Source organism: Clarias gariepinus, chromosome 1 (genome assembly GCF_024256425.1).
Source record: "Clarias gariepinus isolate MV-2021 ecotype Netherlands chromosome 1, CGAR_prim_01v2, whole genome shotgun sequence".
Classification (NCBI taxonomy): Eukaryota; Metazoa; Chordata; class Actinopteri; order Siluriformes; family Clariidae; genus Clarias; species Clarias gariepinus.
The window spans coordinates 36,390,039-36,412,350 of record NC_071100.1 but is presented as its reverse complement, the minus strand read 5'-3'; the positions used below and the strand labels follow the sequence as shown (position 1 = coordinate 36,412,350).

Sequence of the window (22,312 nt, the reverse complement as noted above, 5' to 3'; positions counted from 1 at the left end):
GCGGGGGCCTACTTGTCCTTTTTATGAAGTTAAATAGCTATCCAGTTTCGTTTTGGATGTACGAGAATTGAAAATAATAAACATTTTAGATTCGCTGCATGTTATAATTTTGCATAATAAAAATGAAAACAAACGTGTATGTGAAACACGAACAAATTTCATAGTGATGTATTCATTCGAATGTTTTGGAGTCGACTCACTGCTGATGATCCAGTGAATCAGAGTATCGACTCTTTTTTTTTTAGTTCGGCTCCTGTTCACACATACATGCGCATCAGGGCGCAGCGAGAGAAAGCAATAGAGAGACAGAGAGAACGAAGGAGAAGAAGTGGAGTGTTGTCCCTACGTAGGGGCGCTGGAATGCTCAAGATAGGACTGTAGCTCGTTCCGGCATCTGTGTCGGTGTGTGTGAGTCCTGAATGTGTATCGGTGCACAATGGCGTTCATCAGGAAGAAGGAGCGCTGTAAAGAGAGGTATTTGACCCTACACACTCTTCACTAAGACTCATTACAGTAACTCGAGCTCGATGCATCACATGTCTCCAGGCCGAGAGTGTCTCCAGCATTCAGCTAGTCTCTCTGTCTTTCTCTCTCTCTCTCTCTTCTATGTAGTTAAGTCACATCATAAAGTCATGTTAAGTGCTGTCTAGCATGACAGGCGTCATTGTTGTGAGGTTGTTGCCGGAAGTGGCCCGGATAAAAAGCAGTCACATGCACTGTTGCTTATTAATCCTCACGTTTGAACTGTTGCTTAATCTCAGCTGACAGACCCTTTTGTTGAAAGTTTCTCATTTCAGTTTTATTTGCATTTACAGCGTTACACCAAAGCTTCACTGAAATGATAAGAGCTTGAGGCCATGCAGGATAGGATGTGAAAATAAAAGTGTGTTCTCTGTTTCTCAGGTTTTCACTGCTGTTACTCGACCTGGAGGAATATTATTTTGAACAGCACACTGCATACAGGTTGAATGCACTCCCAAACAGGTGAGCTCGCCTAAAAGTTACACTCATATAAATGTTTCCCCTGGTACGAAAAGTTTATACGATTTAATTTCAGTAAAGACTCGCACAGGGTCAAATTCCTTATATAAACTTGACTTGTAATATAAGATCACAGAGCACAGGGTCAGCCATTATACAGCACCCCAGGAGCAGTTAGACAGTGTTAAGGGCCTTGCTCAAGGCAACCTGGTGGAGCCTGGACTCAAACCAACGACCTTCTCATCAGTAACTCAGAGCGTTAACACACTGAGCCACAACCTAATAGTGCTGAAATCTACAAGCATTGGTGGACAAAGTGGTACAGTAGATACGATTGTTCACCTCACATCTCCAGAGTTCAAATCTTGTCTCCAGTCTGTGTGCATGGACTTTTGAACGTCTTCCCTGTCTGTTGTGGGTTTTCTCTGGTTTTCCCTTACAGTCTGAAGATATGCCTTGTAAACTGATTGAAGTTTCCAAATCACCCACAGTAATTAGTTGTCTTGCGATGGATTGGTACCCGTCTAGGGTCTTACCCTAAGTCTCCTCGGATAAGCTCCAGGTCCCCCTGTGGCCCTGTATACAGGATAAAACACTATAGATAATGAGTGAGTAATGACCAATCAGCCTCAGATAAAACTTATTCTGTGACGAGTGCACAAGCTTCTTAATGGTGCCTGCATTAGAGGCAACGCAATTGATTAAGACATGCTCATTGTCAAGTTTTTTAAATTTTTTTTTATTATTTGTAGGCATATGAGGCGGCAAAACATCATAATTACTTTATAATACTACAGATTGTGCTGTAAACTATTCCCACACTGGCATCACATGTGGTAGGAGTGAATTGTTTGCTAAGTTTCTTGGACTAGTGAACAACAGTCTGTTTTGTGCTACTGGTTTTGATGCTCATTACTGAGGGAGGGATGCTGTTTAAGCACACCTACATTTGGTAAAAAAAAACATGGTTCAGATTGTATCATGGTTTTTGGTTATGCATCAGATAATTTTTTTTTTGTCTCAGCAAAAAAATCTATATATTTTTTGCTTAGTCCCTAAAGAACGCTTAAAGCAAGGAACTTTTGCCCATTGGCATAAATATAAACAATGTTTGAGATGTTTAATATTCCATAAAAAAGCTTAAAACAAAATATGTAATACTTCGATTGCATTTTTTTTTCTTTCTTATTCATAGAAAAAAAAAGACTTTCTTTCATTGAACAGTGGTGAATGGGGGCAAAAAAATTGGAATTGGAATTATTTGCTATTATCTCAGTAATAAGCAAATAGTTTTATTTTGTAATGAAATAACATATTTAAATAATTGGACTTCAGTATGAGTACTTGTCCAGATGTTATTATTTGGCTTGGTTTTTATCAGTGTGGGTGGGTTTATAGAGCAAGTTTTAGTTTGTAGGTTGAGGCATTGGACGACTGATCGGAAGGTCCCAGGTTCAAACCCCACCACCTCCAACAACTTGCCACTGTTTGTCCCTTGAGCAAGGCCGTTGACCCTCAACTGCTCAGATTTACAGTATAATGAGATAAAAATAAAGTTGCTGTAGATAAGGGCATCTGCCAAATGCTGTAAAAGTAAATGCTTAGGAGGATTTTATTGGTGTGATTTGGCAACCGACGTGAGTGCAAAGTGCGCATTGAAAAGAGCTTTTGAGTAATGTAAATAATAGATAATTTGCACTCATGCAAAAAAAGAACATGTATTTTTTGGCTTAGAAATGGGCCCAAATATGCAGTACCAGTAAAATTTTAAACTTGGAGGTGGTTTGTGGTGACTCTTTGAGCCAAATCAATTATGAACCATTACACCATTAACAAATATTTTCATTGTGTTACACCCCTAATTTATAACAGCAGTAAATTAAATACCTTTTGTATTCAATTTGTGTTTGTTTCCTTATGTGGTCACAGAAATATTCGAGGCTCCCTGAAGATCTGCTCCAAATCAGTTATTTTTGAGCCAGATGAGATGATGGAAGCCATTTTAAAGGTAAGTTCCTCTTTCTTACATTTAAATATCAATTTTAAGTCATAAAAAAAATATGCTGAATGATTTATTATTGTATTTTTTTTTTTATAAAAACAGATCCCATTAAAAGACTGCAGGCGGATAGAAGCAGTAGAGCAGGATGAATCCAACCCTTTTAAAGAGTGAGATATTTGTAGTTGACTAAAGCTTGAGAACATCAGAAGCACTTGACCATAAATCCATGCTTGTAATGCACTTTGCAGTTAAAAAACAACTGATGCACAATTACAATCAGGATCCTTCTGGTCTTTCAGTTGCATCTGTTTCTAACCTTTTTTTCTCACTTCTTTCATTTCCTCATTCTGCTGCAGAACCAAGCCAGCAACTATACTTATGGAAACCAAGCAGGTGAGTATGCGCTTCAGAGAGTGTGTGTTCCAAACAAAGTGAGTGTGTGCTCGATGTTCTAATTGTGTGTTGTTGGTTTGTCAGATTTTTCTTATTAAAGAGAAGAATGCTGTTGCTCCATACAAATATGAAAGGGTAAGTTCATACTGGTCATGTTGCCAGGTTTAAACATATTTCTGTATTTTATAGGTGAGAAGAGTGTATGGTTTATACAAAGCATTTTAAATGTATGACACCTCGCTATAGCTGGCTACTCTTTGGTACAAGCAATTAAAACAAAAATGGATGAAATTTGCTTAGTGGAATAGGGAAAATGAAGGGAAAGGGTGGTTCAGTTGTGGTCTTTGTTACTTTCACTTTTCTGGGTGTAAAGCTTTGGGCTTAAGAGCTAGTAGAAAACAAATTGGGTGTGACTACAGTCATAATAAGGAGAATAAATTCAAAATGACTACAATGATAATAAGGAGAATAAATTAAAAATGGAGTTTAAACAATGATTTCATTTATTAAGGTTAAAAAAAGTTGTCCAAACCTGCCTGGCCCTATATGAAAGAGTAATTGCCCCCAACTGGTTGTGCCATTCTTGGTGGCAACAACTGCAATCAAGTATTTGCAATAACTGACAATGAGTCTTTGACATCGCCGTGGAGGAATTTTGGCCCAATCTTCTTTAAAGAATTGTTTTAATCCAGCCACATTGAATGGTTTTTGAGCATGAACGGCCTGTTTAAGGTCATGCCACAGCATTACAATCAGAATTAAGTTCAGCTTTTGATTAAGCTGCTCCAAAACCTGATACTGATATTTTTTAAATATTATTTTAATATCCATTCAGAGATGGATTTGCTGGGACAATTACCTTTTCACATAGGGCTAGGCAGGTTAGGACACTGTTTTTCCTTCAATAAATAAAATCACTATTTAAAATCTGCATTTTGTATTCAGTCAGGGTTATCTTTGTGTAAAATTCTTGTAAAGATCTTAATCATTTAAGTGTTCCAAATGCAACAAAAAAAGTAGGTTGAAGCCAAAAACTTTTTTTACAGCACAGTGATTATGTAGTAGTAAAATCAAGACTTTTAAATAAACAGTGTTTTCAGTCTTTTTTTTTTCCTGCTAGGATTTTTCTTTTTTACGTCTAATATATTTTCTGAACATGTCTTCCATTTCTGATGTGATTACGGTAACAGTGTTGTATGAGACTCTGAGTTACAGAAGATTGTTTTTTTTCTCTTCTAATAATTGCTTAATTATCGGTGCTTAAATATGCTTACTAGGGAGAAAGAAGTGTCATATTCCAGCTGGAGATCCCCGCTAAAACAGAAGATGTCGTCCAGACATTGCTGCAGGTTTGTCTTGCAGTTTCTAAAGTTTTACTATTGGTGGAGGTTGCTTTATCATGCGTTAATCTGTTTCGTTTTTGCAGTTACACAGAGCATCGTGTCTGGACAAGCTGGGGGACCAGACAGCTATGGTTTGTACAGTTACACACAAGTTTACATGTCTTCACTCAGTGACCTAAGGTTGTTGTGAGGCATATGTTTATACTCAGTAATAAGTGCTTATGTGTTACTGTTCTAGATTGCTGCAAACTTGCAATCCAGGTTGGCGAGAACATCTTTTGATAAGAACAGGTTAGTCAGCATTGCGTAAAGATACAAAGACATATTTACAAAGACAGACTGAACAAATGTTTGTTTATTTCAATGAGCTCAGTCTTGCTGGTTCTCAGCTACTTTCTAGCTAACTATCCCTTATCAACCAGGAATAGTAAAACATAATGTATGTGTCTTCTGAGACCAGCAAGAGGCGTATTTTTGAACTGCCCTCTTCCATAAATGTAAGTTTTCAGACACCCACAGTTTGGCTAGCGTTGCTGTAATTGGCAGCAGATTTCAGAAAAGCCATCACTCCGTCCCAGAGAGCATGGCTGATCTTGACTCCTGTCTTCGGCATATAGTTGTGGCAATGTTGCAATACAAACTCACAAAAGAAATTTGCTTTTTTTTTTATTCTCATTTTGTTTTGAACAAGACAACCACAGAGGTATAAATAACTAATCACACGTGTTTATTCTGATGTTTTGTTACATTTGAGTAACTGAGTGTTTATGTTCAATTTCCTGAACAGTTCAGTTTTTAAGACCCTGTAGTAAGCATTCGGGACACGAACGTTACTGTGGAATTGCTTTTTGTGCAAACATATTTGTTATACATGTTTATTTTATGAATTCCTTATTAAGTCAGTACAAATTTTTTTTTATTAATTTTCCAGGAAAAAAATTTATTTCACAGGAAAATATCTGTAGATCAGAAAAGAAAGCGTATTTACAGACTCAAAATCCTGCCTACAAGCTTTGGAATCTATGAAAACAAATCACCCAATAATTATTGCCATACAGTATTAATACGGGCAAACCAATGACAGAAAAACCATCACAATATTGTCTTCTACTGTATTCAGGAAATAGTGGAATTACAGGAAATAAACAAGCTGACATGGCAGCAAAACAAGCCCTTACAGAGACTATTAGAGAATGTCAAATCCCACCCTCTGACCTTAAGCCATTGATAAATCAGTATATATAAAATAATTGGCAAGCAGAATGGGAACAGTACCAAAACAACAAATTTTTCTAAATAAACATGGTGGTGGAAAAAAAGATGCTTTGACCCCTTCAAATCCAGACACGACCAAGTCGTAGTGTATATACAAGGTATATGTATGTACAAGGTGCCTTATAGGTCATACAAATTTAACCCATGCTTATTTATTAAACGGTGAAGAAGCTCCAAAATGTCAGGACTGTAGCACTACTCTTACCATAAAGCATATACTTTTGATCTGCCCAAGTTTTAATACCATAAGAAAACTATTTCTACCAGAGCAAGATTTAAAAAACATATTCTACAAGACAAAACCAGAAAAATGTTTAAAATTTTTAGCAAAAGTGCACCTAAAGAACCTTATGTGAAGGCCATTTTATAATGTGATATTTATTTATTTTTATTAATATTATTATTTTCATTTACCTTTTCCACAACTTCTTAAATCCCTTACATTATAACATAACATTATATTGGTTTAAATAAATCAGTTTAATTTGTATTATGTATCTGCCATGAAATACCCTGAGAAGCTGATATGGCAATAAATCCTAATACAAACAAACAGAAAAGAAAGCAGCTTTTATTATGTAAAAGACCACTTTTTAACAGCCTGTTTAAGGTCATGCCACAACATCTCAATGGGATTTTTCCCTTAATGAATAAAATCATTTAAAAACTCCATGTTAAAATGTTTTATCTCAATTATTTAAGTTTTAACAAATCGGCCATTTATTTATTTACAGTATGTATTGATTTATTTATTTTCATTTTTAATCAGCAAAGGGGCAAATACTTTTTTCCCAGCACTATATACAGTATGTAGCCAAAATACAGCATTGTACAGTAGGTTGCCTGTATTATGTAATAAATTTTGTGTTTGTGTGTAGCTTTCGGAGTGTGTCTGAGCAGCCACATATGGAGTGTAAAGCTGAGATGGTGACCCCTTTAGTGACCAACCCTGGCCACGTCTGCATCACGAACAACAACCTGTACTTCCAGCCCCTTAATGGTTACCCTGTGAGTTAGTAAGCAGTTAGTCATTTTTTTTTTTACTTCTGATTTTAATGACCTGGTAATGATTATGCTTAATATTTGTCTGCATGTGGACAGGATTCAGTGGTGTACATTGAGCTCCATACCGTCCAACGCATCTACAAAAGAAGACATGGCCTGAGACCGCTGGTATGTGTGTGTGAGTGTATGACAGGACATTTGGTTCATTACTGTACTGTGTTTACTGTGTTTTAATATTTACTCTTTGTGTGTGTGTGTGTGTGTGTGTGTGTGTGTGTGTGTGTGTGTGTGTGTGTGTGTGTGTGTGTGTTTTAGGGGCTGGAGGTGTTCTGTACAGAGAATGATCTGTGTTCAGATATCTACTTAAAGTTCTACAATACTGAAGACAGGGATGAGCTTTACTACTACATTGGCACTGTTTTAGGTATGTTATACACATTTGCATAGACTAATTTACCCAGTGTCTCTCAGGGTATCCGTGTAAAAACCTTACAGGTGCTCCGATCGATCGGCCGTCAATTAAAATCAGCCGATAATCACTTAATTTTTGCAGATTCTCTCAACAGGACCATCACATAAAATAAATTACTGTGATGACACGGATTACATGATTCAACATCCACATCACCATGCCATCGCCAGTCTGGGAACATTACCAAGTGTTTTGAAAAGACTTGCAACATGCAGATTTTTCTTAAGCGAAACCACGTGCGGGAACATCTGCCAAAAGGTTTAACACAACAAACCTTATTCGCCATTTAAAAACAATGCAGTGTAAATAGGGCTGCACGATTCTTGATATAATGTAAATCACGATTTTTCTCTGATAAAAATAACCCAGATGCACAATCAACTTGACATTTGTTACAAGTGCGTTACAAATAAAATGTATTATTATTATTATTATTATTTCCTTCGGTTGTTGCATTTATCATGGCGCATACCTCTATCTCACCTGCGCGGTTTTTGCACGAAAAATGTAAAGTTAAATTTAGCTCGCGGAGCTTTGCAGTGTCAAACCACATAGGTGTTTGACACACCTACAGTATATGCATCGAGACACGTAAAGCGTTAAAAGGAGTCAATTGGAAACAGGTCGTCAGAATGTGTATATATGCAGGGCAATACACGCAAGTGAATCGTTGTTATTCAGAAATGAGATTGTATGCATGTATGAATCAAGGTTGTGATTTATTTTTTTTCCCTTTAAATTAATCCTGCAGCTCTAAGTGTGAATAATTTTTTAAAGGCAACTCTCACTCAGCCACATATAGCAGAAGCCCTCAAAAACTCGAGTCTTACTCTGCAGAGAGTAAAAAGGCTAAAACATTATTACATAATTACTTTATAGTAATGAAGAGAAATAAAGGGGCGTTCCAGCTCTGGCCCGGGTTTACCTTACGCTCCATCCATGTGGGCTGACCGTGAGCGACTATTTAGCCTGGCTGCACACATTCTGCATTATAAGAGGAATAGGACTGTCTCTATGCCTGTCCTCGCTCCTGCCTCAAGGATAGACATGAATGGCTCGCCAAACACAAAGTGACTGATGTCTGCGTTTATTTCAAAATGTTCAGTGTGGAGTTCAGATTTGTTATTTATTGATGCAGCACATGGAACAAGGCTGCATGTTATAGCGAGTGAGTAGAGAAGCATGGTTGCATTTTAGATAAGCATTTTTCCATGTGTGAAAGCTCCTTGATGGAAATTTTTACTCTTTAGTTGAGCGTAGGCTGCCTTTGATTTAAAAAAAAAAAGCTTCAAGTTTCAGATCTAAATTATATTTGAGCACTGTTATTACTGTACTATAATATATATTTTTGACTTACTGCTATAAGTAGTGACAACGCTACACGATAAATAGGACACATTAAATGTAAAGATTTGAACACACACATGTGATCTTACATGTGAATATAAGAATCTATTTAAATATTTTAACATTGGGTATTATGTGTGTGTGTGTGCACGCATGTGTGTGTTTGAGACAGAGAACCACGTAGCAGAGCACACAGCAGAGAGTTACATGCTGCAGTGGCAGAGAGGCCACATCTCCAACTACCAGTACCTGCTGCACCTGAACAACCTGGCAGACCGCAGTGTTAATGATCTCTCGCAGTATCCTGTGTTTCCTTGGGTCCTCAGTGACTACACAAGCCCACAACTGGGTATGTCTTACACACGCATGCACACACAAATGGAGAGAGAGAGAGAGAGAGAGAGAGAGAGAAGTTAGTTAAGAGGGACTGCAGCTGTACACACATTGATCCTCATTTTTCAATGTTTTAATAAGGGTGTGTGTTAAGGTTTGCTTAAACCAAACAAAGGCTTTAGAGCTTCAATGGAGCAGCTGATTAGCATGTAGCAACACCCATTAAGGTCCATACAGTTCATGTGCACAGACAGCTGAGAGCATGAAATGACAGATTTGGAAATGAATTCATTGATTCATTTCTACGACTATATTCTACCAATATATTTAATAATATGCCACTCTTACTACTACTGCTAATAATGATGATGATAATGATGCAAGTGGCATTCAAGTCAAACAGAAACTTGTGATGAAGCAGGCAGTCCAATCAACCAATCAACAAACGACAGCTTTTTACCTTGATGCTTGATGGTATACAAGCACTGGGATACGTGAATTACTGTAGTAGGAATTATGTAGAGAAATAAAGGTAGTTTTTACCCTCCTGACTGTGTTCTGTTATTCTGCGAGTGTTCTGCAAGACGAGCTAAGATTTAAATAAATTTTGACTTGAAAAACGAACAAGTGTTGATTTACGAGTACCGAGTAGTATGTATCATGCATGCGATTTTTGTTTTGACGCCGTGCGTCAGGTGATCGCAACTGAGCCAATGTTTTTTTTCTCTCTTGCGCTACCCTGCTGGGTCTTAGTGTTTGTCTCCTACTGTGTTAATTATTTGTATGTATTTATTTTTTTGGGCTGTGGAACGAATAATTTGAGGTTTCCATATTTTTTATGGGAAAATTTGCTTTGATTTACAAGTATTTTGGAATACGAGCATGCTTCTGGAACAAAATTATGCTAATTTTATATATATATATATATATACAGTGGAACCTCGGATTACGAGCTTAATTCGTTCCGGAAGTGGGCTCGTATTCCAAAACACTCGTAAACCAAATTTAATTTTCCCATAGGAAATAATGGAAACTTACATTATTCGTTCTCCAGCGAAAAAAATAAATACATAAATATAATTAATACAAAATATAAAGTAAAAATAAAACAAATTAACCTGTACTTTACCTTAAAAAAATGTAAAATTAAACCCCGACAGATAAGGGATTTCGTTTGTGCATGCAGAGTGTATGTGTGTAAAATGTGCGCGCGCACACACACACTCACACACATTAACGGATAGACCGTTTTTAAAACCATTTAAAAATTAGCAAGGAACATTCCTATGCACACTCACGTGAGCGCATAATAACAGGATCACTGCTGTAAGTAAAACAACAACAACAAAAAACAAATTAAACAGCTCCTCACCTTTGAAAACAATCGCGACAGAGAGAAGTTTGTGTGTTTATTTGGCAACCTGAGAGGAGGGGGGATGAAGGGGGGCTCGCACGCGTTTACGGCCCCCCTTCTCTCAGGTTGCCAAACAAACACACAAACACTCTGCCTTACACAGACACACACACACGCACACTCAAAAACACTGCAGGCACTAAGACCCAGCAGGGGAGACGATAGGTCTCGGCTTTACAGCTTCCCTTCTCTCAGGTTGCCAAATAAACAAACAAACTCTTCTCTGTCGCGACTGTTTTCAAAGGTGAGGAGCTGTTTAATTTTTATTGTTGTTGTTGTTGTTTTACTTTACAGTAGTAATCCCGTTAGTATGCACTCACGCGAGTGTGACTAGCGATGTTCCTTGCTAATTTTTAAACGGTTTTAAAAACGGTCTCTCCGTTAATGTGTGTGTGTGTGTGTGTGTGTGTGCGCGCGCACACGCACATCTCACACACACACACACACACAGCGCGTGTGTGTATTCACCCAGCAGGAGAGACGATTACCTACAATTCTGCTGCAAGAGAGAGAAAAACCGTTGGCTCACTTGTGATGACGTAACGCTTGTTGTTAAAACAAATAGCGCATGCGTGAAATATGATACCCGGTGCTCGTTAACTAAGACAATGCTCGTTTTTCAAGTAAAAAATTATTAAAAATTGTTGCTCGTCTTGCAAAACACTCGTAAACCACGTTACTCGTAATCCGAGGTTCCACTGTATATATACACGTGATATCTTGCCGTGTTCTTGTTTTTTTATAGATCTGTTGAACCCTGCCTCTTTTCGGGACCTCAGTAAACCTGTTGGAGCTTTAAACAGAGAGAGACTGGAAAGGCTACTGGTAAGGACACACAGCTGCATTGAGATCCATCTCTGAAGTTCACTCGGAAAGACTTAAATATTTCTCCCATAGCCAGACACAAAAAGCTTCTTCAAAATAGTGAACATTTTAAGCTTCGTAAAAAGTTCTAATTAAATAATAAATTGCTCTCTGCCACTTCTGAATCGATCGACAGCTTGTCTTCGTTCTGCATCTGTATTAGATGCTGTAACAGGAAATCTGACTCAAACCACAGTGCTTTTGAGACTGAGCACTCCACCACTCTTAGATTGGAAAAGCTCGATAACTTTATTCCCCTAGCTGACATATGAGCTGTAGCCTCAGCCTTGAGCGCTCCATCCACAGGCATTAGAGTATATGATATCTACTGTACAATTTACTTTTTTGCCACAAGATTCAAGACTTAGAAGGTTGCGACCACATCTGACTTTGTTTTTTACAAGTTTAACCCTTTAAACCCAGGAGACACAAAGTCCAAGATTTGCACCCTGATTGTTTAACCTCGCTGGTTTCTGTTCCAAAAAACAAATTGCTTGTCTGAGCGATAAAGTGTATCTGAGAAAATAATGTATTTATTTAAACAATTTGCTAATAGTTCTGTGTTCCTGTGCACAACCATTACTTGTGGTTAAAACAAAACCACAACACATCGTACACAGTAATAATCGGACCAAAGTACTGGTACTGTAAAACATTACATCCTTCCCCTGGTCAGATAAATCACTTTATGATTTATTAAATTAAATACTTATATGACTATCTATTATTCTATATTATTTATATTAAATTTGTATTTTATTAGTACATTAATTTAAATATTAATTGTCATTTACATTATATTAACCATAATGTAAATTAATTAAATATTAATAATTAAAAACATTTTATAAATTTCCATTTAAAATACTTTTATAAATTTTGTAGGTATTATATAATTTTACAGTTTTCAAGATATTTAAAATATTTATCGTTGTTATAATAAATATTAATTATTTCTCTTGGACTGTATGGATACATTTTTCCAAAATTATAGAGAATGCCATAATCATGGTACTTTTGACAAATTCTAGATAATTTCACCTACATAAACCTTTTTTAAACTTTTTTTGTAAAAGCTAAAAACATAGACATTTCATAAGACACAACGTAGATTTTTATTGATATAAATGAAAATGCAAACTCAGTGCATATATTATGATATTGTATAGTAGATTATATGAATATATATGAGCTTAAAAGTATTTTTAAAAATCCTAAAAATGGCTCAAGACTCTGGTAGTTAAATCTCAACTTTTCAAAGCTTTGTCATGTAGTGAAAAATACGTACGGATTTCTCATTCTGACTACGGCCTGGTTTATAGCTCTGTGTTTATGTATTAGCAAGTACAGTATGTTGTGCATCACTCACATACAAAGGCTAATGCTTGGACATAATGAGAAGTGTCCACTAGGGGGCAGTAAATGAAAAAAAAAAAGGTGTGTTTTACTGCGTAATCTCTCTGCAAATAACCGTCCCAGACCAGAATTATAAACAATTGCCCTAATTCCTTGGTGTTCCACTGAAGAAATTATTATGTTTGTATAAAATAGATTGTAGTTCAATACTAAAAGTTAAACAGGCCAATTTAATGCAATGTAGATTACTATATGTATATATATATAAAATAAATAAAAGTGGTAAATAATTTGTGCTGATTATTTAGACAATTATTTACTGATTATTGATATATTTAAGGAAGCATTAGATTTTATTTTTAACCTTTCCATTTTTGTGTTAACTTTTTCCTGTTACAGGAGCGTTACAGGGACATGCCAGAACCTCGTTTCATGTATGGTAGTCATTACTCCTCTCCGGGATACGTCCTCTTCTACCTTGTGAGAGTGGGTGAGTCTTACACAGCGTCATCTTCTTTACACACTGAGAATTTACACACCAGGGAAAGGCTTTCCCTGATTCTTAAACTGTTTGTGTTTTCCCTGAAGCTCCAGAGCACATGCTGTGTTTGCAGAACGGTCGTTATGACCATGCAGACCGAATGTTTAACAGGTACCATCATCTTGTGCTCTCAAAATTGTGTAAACACACACTTATTACTTTATAGCATGAATTATATTTATTGCTTATTAATACTGAATGTTTTTCTGTATGTAGTATTGGAGATACCTGGAAGAACTGCTTAGACGGAGGCACTGACTTTAAAGAGGTGAGAAGCCTGGACGTGGTGATTAGCACATACAGTCCTGTGCAAAAGTCTTGAGCGACACATCATTTCTTCATATTTTGCTTTCAAAGAGCCAGAATTTCTTTTAAGTTTTTAATGTTGTTTTGAGGAATAATTCCCAAGACTTCCTGTTTCTTGTTTGTTAAGCCACATAAAACATTACAGCACAAAATTCCATCTGACGTGAGGCATGAACCAGTGAGAAACAGGTGCAGATGTTGACAGATGATCAGGCCAGTGATTAGTACACTAGTGATGCTAAAGGCTACATTAACAACAAATTTTTCAGTTGGCAATTATCTTTGGGCACTTTGCATCCTGTCACCGTAAAAGCATTCGTTCCTATTTCTTTAATTTAATCAACAGCACTTAATTAAATTTAATATAAAGAAATGATGGGTGGTTCATTTGTGTGTGTTTTTACGTTTCAGTTGATTCCTGAGTTCTATGGGACCGATTCCAGTTTTCTGAAGAACATACTGGGATTAAATCTGGGTCGGAGGCAGGGTGGTGGGCGAGTAGGAGATGTGGAACTTCCTTCCTGGGCCACAGGTAGTTTAAAAGTAATCAGCGATAAAATAGGTCTGTACTACAATTACTGTACTACAATAATTTGTGTATCCTTAATCTGGAAATCTTAACATATTAAAGATTTGTCCTTTGTGACAGCAAGTGCAGGTGGTTTATTGCGGGCTGAATAACATTAGGACCCAGAATTAAGGAATAAAGGGGGTATTAATTACATTTTCAGAGGACAAAGGTCTTTTAATACACAAATGTATTATTTATAACATTTAATAGAAATTAAAAAAAAAGTTAAGTTAGAAAAAGTGAACATGTATATACTATAAATTTTAAAATAATTAGTTAAGACTGATCATTAACCGTTTATGTAAATGGTTATTTATACTGTATGTATTAGGTGCATTTTACATCATGTTATGTGTATGTGGATTCCTTACATTTTACATTTACTTTGGCAGACGCCCTTATCTTTATTGAGCCTTGCTCAAGCGCCCAACAGGAACAAGTTGGTGGTTATAGGATTTGAACCTGGGACCTCCCGAACCGTAGTTTAATGCCTTAACCACTGAGCTGCCTCTGACCTTCTCTTTATTCTTTATGACCTCTAAAGCAGTTATACCCAGGTCCTAGAAATTCACAAATCATGAGTCATGAATATTGAAATTTGGCAAGATTTTTTTCACTGCATGCTCCAAAACAATTGTGGCAAAGCTACTGTATCTTTTCATAGTCAGTCTTACGTGTTTCTACCCTCTGAGGCCAACATGATGGTAAAGCGCCAGGGTTGTGAGTCATTCCGTCGCTTCTCATAGGTCTCTCCCTGGGATCCGTAGCCTCTCATAGCCCATCTTAAATCAATACGTTGTAAGTAATCATCATTATCAGTGCCCTTATTGTACCAAATCATCAGCTTTTCTTCTATTTTACCTAGTACCACCATGTTTTGCGCTGTGTGTACTACAAAAATAGCTCGTCCCTAATTTATCTGTCATTATGACAAGAGAAAAGTATAGAAGTGTGGAAAGGAAAGAAGGAGAGCTATTTAAAGAAATAAGAAGTGCACATGTCCATTTTATACATACAATAAATCCTAAATTCAAAATCTTTAATAGACTTTACATTTTAGGGCAAGCTATTAACACTATTCAATCCTTCTCTAACAATATGTTGAGCTTTCCTGTTTTCTCGCTCTCTTTCCTGTGTATGTATGTAGATGTGGAAGACTTTCTACAGAAGATGCGCTGTGCGCTCGAGAGTCAGTATGTGTCAGAGTACTTGCACGAGTGGATCAATTTGATTTTCGGTTACAAACAGAGAGGGAGTGAAGCTGTTGCAGCCCACAATGGTACATACACACACACACGGTAATGGTGTTTGTAAAAACACCTACATACAGAGGCAGCACTGCTTTAGCGTTCCACAACAAAAAACAGCCTTAAACCTAAAATAGGCAAAATTTACTTGAGGGGGGAAAAAAAATATCTGCTTTTTTTTGCGAAATTTCAATTAACATGAGAATACAGAATGAGGAACTCATCTTGATATTTAACCAGTGGTAGAATTTTTTAAGCATTAACCATTTAGAAATTTTGCCAATCCTTATATTTTAAAAATGTTTATAAAACAGCGACAAATCAAAGACTGGAATAGATATAAGTACATTTTACTGAACTGTTTTTTGTGTCCCAGTTTTTCATCCATTAACTTATGAAGGTGGCATCGACTGTGACAGGTAAATAATCACTGATTTTTCACTGACTTTGCACTGAATCACTGACATTGCTTCTTTTTTTATTATTGATTTCTGTCTATTATTACCATATGTTGTGTGCAGATCACCTACTTTGTGATATCTTTTGTTTGTCTGTGTCTATTTGCGTGTACATGTGTCTGGTCTGGTGCTTGTGTAGTATCGAGGATCCGGATGAGAAGATCGCGATGCTAACGCAGATTCTGGAGTTTGGTCAGACGCCCCGACAGCTTTTTACAAAACCTCATCCTCAGCGCATCACACCCCGGTTCCACAACGTCTCGGGAGGGACGAGCCTCAGCACATCGTCCAATGACCTCTCGCCGGGTAATGAACTCTTAATTAACACACGCATCACACACACAAACACAGCTCAGTTCAGTCAATATTACGGTATATGTATATTAATGTACAGTATGTGTCCATTTTCAGGTTCTCCCAGTATGGAGTCATTTGAGGATCTGACGGAGGAAAGTAAGACACTTGCCTGGAGCAACATGAACAAACTCACACTGCAGTCCAGTCACAAGATACACAAAGAGTATGTTTGTTCATCTATGTTTGTGTGTGTCCTGTATGTGTGCAAGCATGTGTTTTTTCATGGTGAAGTCAGTGTCTAATTTTTGCTTTTTTTAGGCCAGTGACAGGAATTGCAGTGACTCTGAATGGAGTGTCTGTTTTCACGACATCTCAAGGTAATGAAAGCTTCAGAGCAAGCGCTGAATAATCTCTGTTGTTTATTGCTTTATATATCATCTTTTTTGTTACAGACTCTACCTTAAAGATGTTTTCTAAGGAAAGCAACGCACTACAGAGGAGTGTTTCGTTTTCCAACATGGTAATTAGTCTGTGCTTTTAAATTGATTATAGATCCTTATAGATACAGGATAGCTGTCACTGAGATGGTTAAAGAAACAAAAAGCTTGTTGTAAGGGCCATACTTTTTTTCTATGTTTTATAGTACTGGACAATAACATAAATCAAAATTACAGTGTGTGTGTATAGTCAGAAATTTATGTTAAGTTCATCAATAATTGAATTATTTGTGTTTTGAGTTGATAGATAAATACTGGGCGGCACTGTGGGGTAGTGGTTAGCACTGTCGCCCTGCACCTCCAGGGTCCGATTCCCGGCCAGGCTCGGTTACCGTCTCTGTGTGCATGGAGTTTGCATGTCTTCCCTGTGCTTGGTGGGTTTCCTCCAGGTACTCTGGTTTCCTCCCACAGTCAAAAAAAATGGAGGTTAGGCTAATTAGCGTTCCCAAATTGCCCGTAGTGTGTAATTGAGTGTGTGAATATGTGTGTGTTCCCTGCGATGGATTGGCACCCTGTCCAGGGTTTACTTCGCCTTGTGCCATGATTTTAATTTATCATTTGACCTTAATAATAAATAATTGCTTAATGGTGCATTTTCACAAATAGTAAACACCTCCAAACCATCCTTGCCATACTAATGTCTTGTAGAGAAATACTGGAATTAGGTATTTATTTATTATTTATTTATCTTAATTGAACACTTGTGTTTAATCCCTTCTTTTCTGTTTCCTCAGTAAGCATTTTTACACTTTGCTCCATAAAATGGTTTCCTTGTTACACATCTATTATTTCACCTTTTCCACTTTCACTATTCCGGTACTGTTTTACAATATTTTATTTACTGTCATGTTTTCTGGGTGTTATCCCCACTAGCTGTATATTATAGAGCATTATTTAAAGCACAGATGTCGAATTTTTTCTTGAAAGGACTGGCGTGTGCGTGCTTGCGTGCGCGCGTGTGTGTGTCCAGTTTTTCATTCCAACCAAGCAGATAACACACCTGATTATCTCTGGAAAGCCAAGAACAACTGATCAGATTTCTCGCTGTAGATGTGGCTGTCACATGGTTAGAACTAACTGCTATACACACACACCTGTGCTTTGGAGAAGATTTGGCACCTGTGATTTAAAGCATTCTGATTGATGATGTTGTGACGCATCTTAACTCCATTAACAAGTCATCTGCATGTAAACATCCCTAAACCAAAAATTCTTCATTTTTTTTTTTTTTTTCTCTGTCCATTAAGGCATTGTCCTCCTGCGTGATACTGCCTGAGGATAAAACCGTGGTTTGTTCTTCATGGGATAATAATGTGTAAGTTTTGAATCAGCTTACAGGACTTTGCTTACCTCTAATACCTGTTTTTTTGTAGGTCATTCCCTTTTTTTATTCTCTTATATTTGAGTCCATGTACTTTTCCTTCTTTGGCCCCAGGTACTTTTATTCAATAGCGTACGGCAGGAGACAGGACACGCTCATGGGTCACGATGATGCTGTTAGTCAGGTTTGCTGGAGAGAAGACCAGCTTTACACGGCGTCGTGGGATTCTACTGTAAAGGTCAGCAGTCTAAATTTACCAAATCTTATTGTCCAGACTTATGACTGATAGTATATAGAACTCCACTGTGTATTTTATGATAGCTGTATAATTCATCACAAACATTCCCTAATAATCTATGAACATGTGTTTAAAATTAATCAACAGGTGTGGAAGTGTGTAGCTGCAGATTTTTCCAATAATAAGAGGTCACAGTTTATGCCGCTGGCGGAGTTGGAGCACGAGGCCGGGGTGAGACTTTAGCATTTTACTCAGCTAATAATGCTATAGTTTACTAATAACTGGTGGAATTATGTAGGTAGAAGAATCTAATTCAAATATCTGTATAGGCTAATATAGCACATATCTTCATGGTAACCTTCAGTAGTTTATCAAAACTAAGGTTTCTTCCTTGTGGGGTTTTTTTTTGTTGTTGTTGTTGTTGTTTTTGCTTAATGTTTGCTTTTTTGCATTTACAATTTTTTTTAGGTTAACACCATAGCTCTAAGCCCTGCTGGAACACTATTGGCATCAGGCACAAAAGAGGGCACCCTCAGTGTTTGGGATCTTGCCAGCTTTTCCCTCCTGCATCAGCTCACCTGTCATTCTGGAAAGATTTACCAAGTAGCCTTCAGTCCTGGTGTGTGTCCTTGTGTGTATGCATGCATGTGTTTAAAATGTTGAGTGGAAAACAACCTGCATGCACACTAATGATGACATTACTGACAATCTTTTTTTATTGTGTGTGTGTGCGTGTGTGTGCGTGTGTGTGCGTGTGTGTGCGTGTGTGTGCGTGCGTGTGTGTGTGTGTGTGTGTGTTATTCAGACAGTCGAAACATTTTGAGTGTGGGTGAGGATATGTACTTGAAGGTTACAGACGTACAGACAGGCACTGTCCTCTCCACAGTTTCTGCAGAGGAAGAACAGAGGTAACTCCACTTTTAACCCATGATATACCTTGCAATAATATATTCATTCATTTGTTCAATATGGACCCACTGGCAGGAAATATGGGAAAAAATAACTCAACTAGCAGAAAAATCCAGGTTTTGGGGTCGTGTGGTGAGCCACTTTTATAGGAACACCAGTAACCCTGCTTATTCATGAAAAATACAGATCAAGAGCCTAAGTTAATGTTCATATCAAACATTAGAATGAGGGGGAGTGTGATTTTGTTTGTGTCTGACGTTGTTAGTGAAGTATTATAGAAACTGGTAATCTCACATTGCGGTCTTCAGGGATGCACCAAATGGGGTAACAAACTAATAAAAATATTCCTGTAAATAAAAGAGGTCCAAGAAAATGGCCAGAGTCTTTGAAGCTACCATGAAGGTTACAATAACAGGTTTTCTCATTTCCTGCCACAGTCCAAAGACGTGCACAGTAGGTTGGTTGGTTCCTTCTGGATACTGTACACTTGAGGCCCCTGTGACCCTACACTCTAAAAGCAGTATACAGTTAATCTATTAAGTTTAAATAGGATAAATTATTCAGACAACTGTTTAACCCGGTTAATTTTTGACGGGCGTTCAAGTCAAACCTGGACTTTTATTGCGAAGTGAAGGCATAAAACCGATTGACATCTACATATGATGGCTTGTTGCCACAGTGAAACATGAATGAACATTGAATGATGCAAATATTTCAAAGAAGACTGTACGTATGTGAATGACGATCCTGGCCGAGGTGGCTCGGCGCCTACTGCAGTTGAACACTCATGAACACTGAGCGAGTAGAACGCCTGATACTTGAAAAATAACGAATAACTTGTCACCAACTTGTAAAAGAAACGCATCAGTCTGTGGGAACTGTACACACAGTCATTCACCAACAACCACTTGCACATTACAGGAACTCGGCTGAGTTATCGCTACCTCCCCCATACCGTCTTGGCCTTACATCAAGCCATTTCCATGTTTGGAAAGGAGTTCTGGGAGGGCATGCAATTCAGACGTGAAGCAGGCAGTCTTCTAAGACTCTTGCATACTGTGATATTTTTTTATCTTGATGATATCCAAGTGTGTTCGTGTGGCAGGGGATTATATAGAGAAATAAAAGGAGTTTTTACAGTCAGTCTATCTAACTATCTGTCTGTCTGTCTGTCTGCTTGATGGATATCTTTTTATGTTTTTGGGAGTGTAGGTGTTTCTGTTGGGATGGCAGTATTGTATTGTCTGGAGGTCAATCAGGGGACCTGCTCATCTGGGATCTTCTAACTAGCAAGATCACACACAGGATCCCTGCTCACTCTGGTACACACACACACAGACGCACAAAATAATCAAGAATGACAGGAGTTGTGTGTAATGTAAATGACCGAAAGTTCCAATCTGTATGTCGCTTTATAAACTCTAACTTGTTTTTAGGTCCTGTTTCTTGCATTTGGATGAATGAGCAGTGCAGCACTGTCATTACAGGAGGTGAAGATAAACAGATCATGTTTTGGAAACCCCAGTATTAGGGCACGCACACACACACACACACGCACACACATACACACACTTAATTAACTCAGTGTGCTGGACACAAGTATTCAGGTTGAAGCCGGAGGTATATTTTCACCTGCTCTATAGACCTATATTGGGCATATCTATATTGACCTATAGTGAGCATAAATATGATTCTGAGCAGATCCTACCATTCCTATCTGAACAACGTTACACAAACTGAATCAGGACTCGAATTCGTTTTACTGAAGTTCTCATCACAGCAAACGTTTGTGTGATATTTATACCATGCTGTCAATGCACTTTTTTATTATTTTATATGACTGTTTTATCACTTTCATTTTTTTATGAGAAAGGAATATGATGCCATGTTGATATATGAGTGCATTATGGAGGAAGAAGGGGCTGTATATCTCAGATCCATCTGCCTTGTTTTTACATGGCAAAATATGAATATTAGATGTCCATACACTGTTTAATGGACAACGTTCATTTGCCTGTCACATTATAAAGCCGATCTATATCTAAAATTCCAGTCTCACTATCTGTCTTGATGGCCCTAGGGGATTCTGTGGCAAGACGTGCATGTTTTTTCTTTGTTTTATTTTAGTTTAAATAAAATGATCGTTCGTCTTGGGTTATATTTATGCTCACACCAAATAAACATTGCAAAAGCTGTGTATGATATTTGTCCTAAAACTGACCTTTTTTTTTTTTTTTTTTTTTCAATGAACATGGACAGAATTTAAATGAAATCTGAAGACAATATGGACAAAATTTATATAAATTTGTGCATATTATACAGTATAATTTATCTGTTAAAATGTCATATGAAGGAAAAAAAATCTAAACAAAAATGTTAGACACTTAACTATATTACAAGTGCACGCAATTCCGAATACCTGTAGGCGTGCCGACATCGACCACTGTTCATGTTTTTTTTTTTTTCAGATTAGTTTTTTTAGTGTTTTATTTGTATGAAAACTGGCCTTAGAGCTGCCGGAGCTTGAATTAAGTTGAGATTCATTCCAATCTGATATCATTGTAATTATTTCCAGTTACAGTATATACGTCATTATGTCCTTTATTTTCTTTTCCCTTTAAATGCAGTTAAATAGACCAGATGAGGTTTGTTTCCCATTCTGGAGTAAAACATGGAGTTTGTTTTGCATCTCACATATTTTTAGGTTTCCATGTTGATGTTGATTCAATTGACTTATTTAACAAATGTTCATGCAACTGTTAGACCTGTACACTCAGATGAAAGTACATACAGTATGTTTAAATATATTATCATTCAGAGAAGAAGAGTAATACATTGCATTTAGAAGAGTTATGCAATAATGGAACTGTTTTTTGTGTGAAGATATGTACACAGATAAGTACACATGCACATGCTGATCTTTGTTTTATATTTATAACTTAGTAAGATTTGTAGCTAAGAGATTTTTCAGAGCTAGAAGACCCAAGGAAAAAAGCAATAGCTTACAGGCAATATGTGTAAAAATAAAAACGATCATTATTTATAATGCAATAGCAAAAAAGCAAGGCCTTAATATGAAATGTTCAATTGTATGAACTGTACAAAAAATACAAATATGCACCATATTCCTTAAGCTGTCATG

The 22,312-nt window shown here is 37.1% G+C and overlaps 1 protein-coding gene across 3 annotated transcripts; it reads left to right on the top strand.

Moving 5' to 3' along the window:
• The first annotated feature begins 240 nt into the window (after positions 1-240).
• On the top strand, positions 241-22,298 carry nsmaf (neutral sphingomyelinase (N-SMase) activation associated factor). 3 transcript variants are annotated; one of them, XM_053497540.1, is made up of 31 exons: positions 242-474; positions 904-984; positions 2,911-2,989; positions 3,086-3,150; positions 3,340-3,376; positions 3,461-3,511; positions 4,654-4,725; positions 4,803-4,850; positions 4,958-5,010; positions 6,873-7,002; positions 7,096-7,167; positions 7,315-7,423; positions 8,991-9,167; positions 11,311-11,390; positions 13,185-13,275; positions 13,374-13,437; positions 13,543-13,594; positions 14,044-14,164; positions 15,351-15,482; positions 15,827-15,869; positions 16,048-16,214; positions 16,320-16,428; positions 16,524-16,582; positions 16,658-16,725; positions 17,950-18,017; positions 18,138-18,261; positions 18,409-18,492; positions 18,730-18,880; positions 19,067-19,169; positions 20,383-20,492; positions 20,607-22,298. In XM_053497540.1, exons 1-31 carry the CDS (start codon positions 437-439, stop codon positions 20,699-20,701), a joined length of 2,733 nt encoding a protein of 910 aa, XP_053353515.1. In that variant the 5' UTR covers positions 242-436; the 3' UTR covers positions 20,702-22,298. The 3 variants fall into 3 exon arrangements, with proteins under 3 accessions (XP_053353524.1, XP_053353515.1, XP_053353533.1); XM_053497549.1 differs by lacking the exons at positions 17,950-18,017; positions 18,138-18,261; positions 18,409-18,492; ... (2 more) ...; positions 20,383-20,492; positions 20,607-22,298 and adding an exon at positions 16,943-17,218 and having other exon boundaries at positions 241-474; XM_053497558.1 differs by lacking the exons at positions 242-474; positions 904-984; positions 2,911-2,989; ... (7 more) ...; positions 7,096-7,167; positions 11,311-11,390 and having other exon boundaries at positions 7,316-7,423.
• The last annotated feature ends 14 nt before the right edge of the window (positions 22,299-22,312 follow it).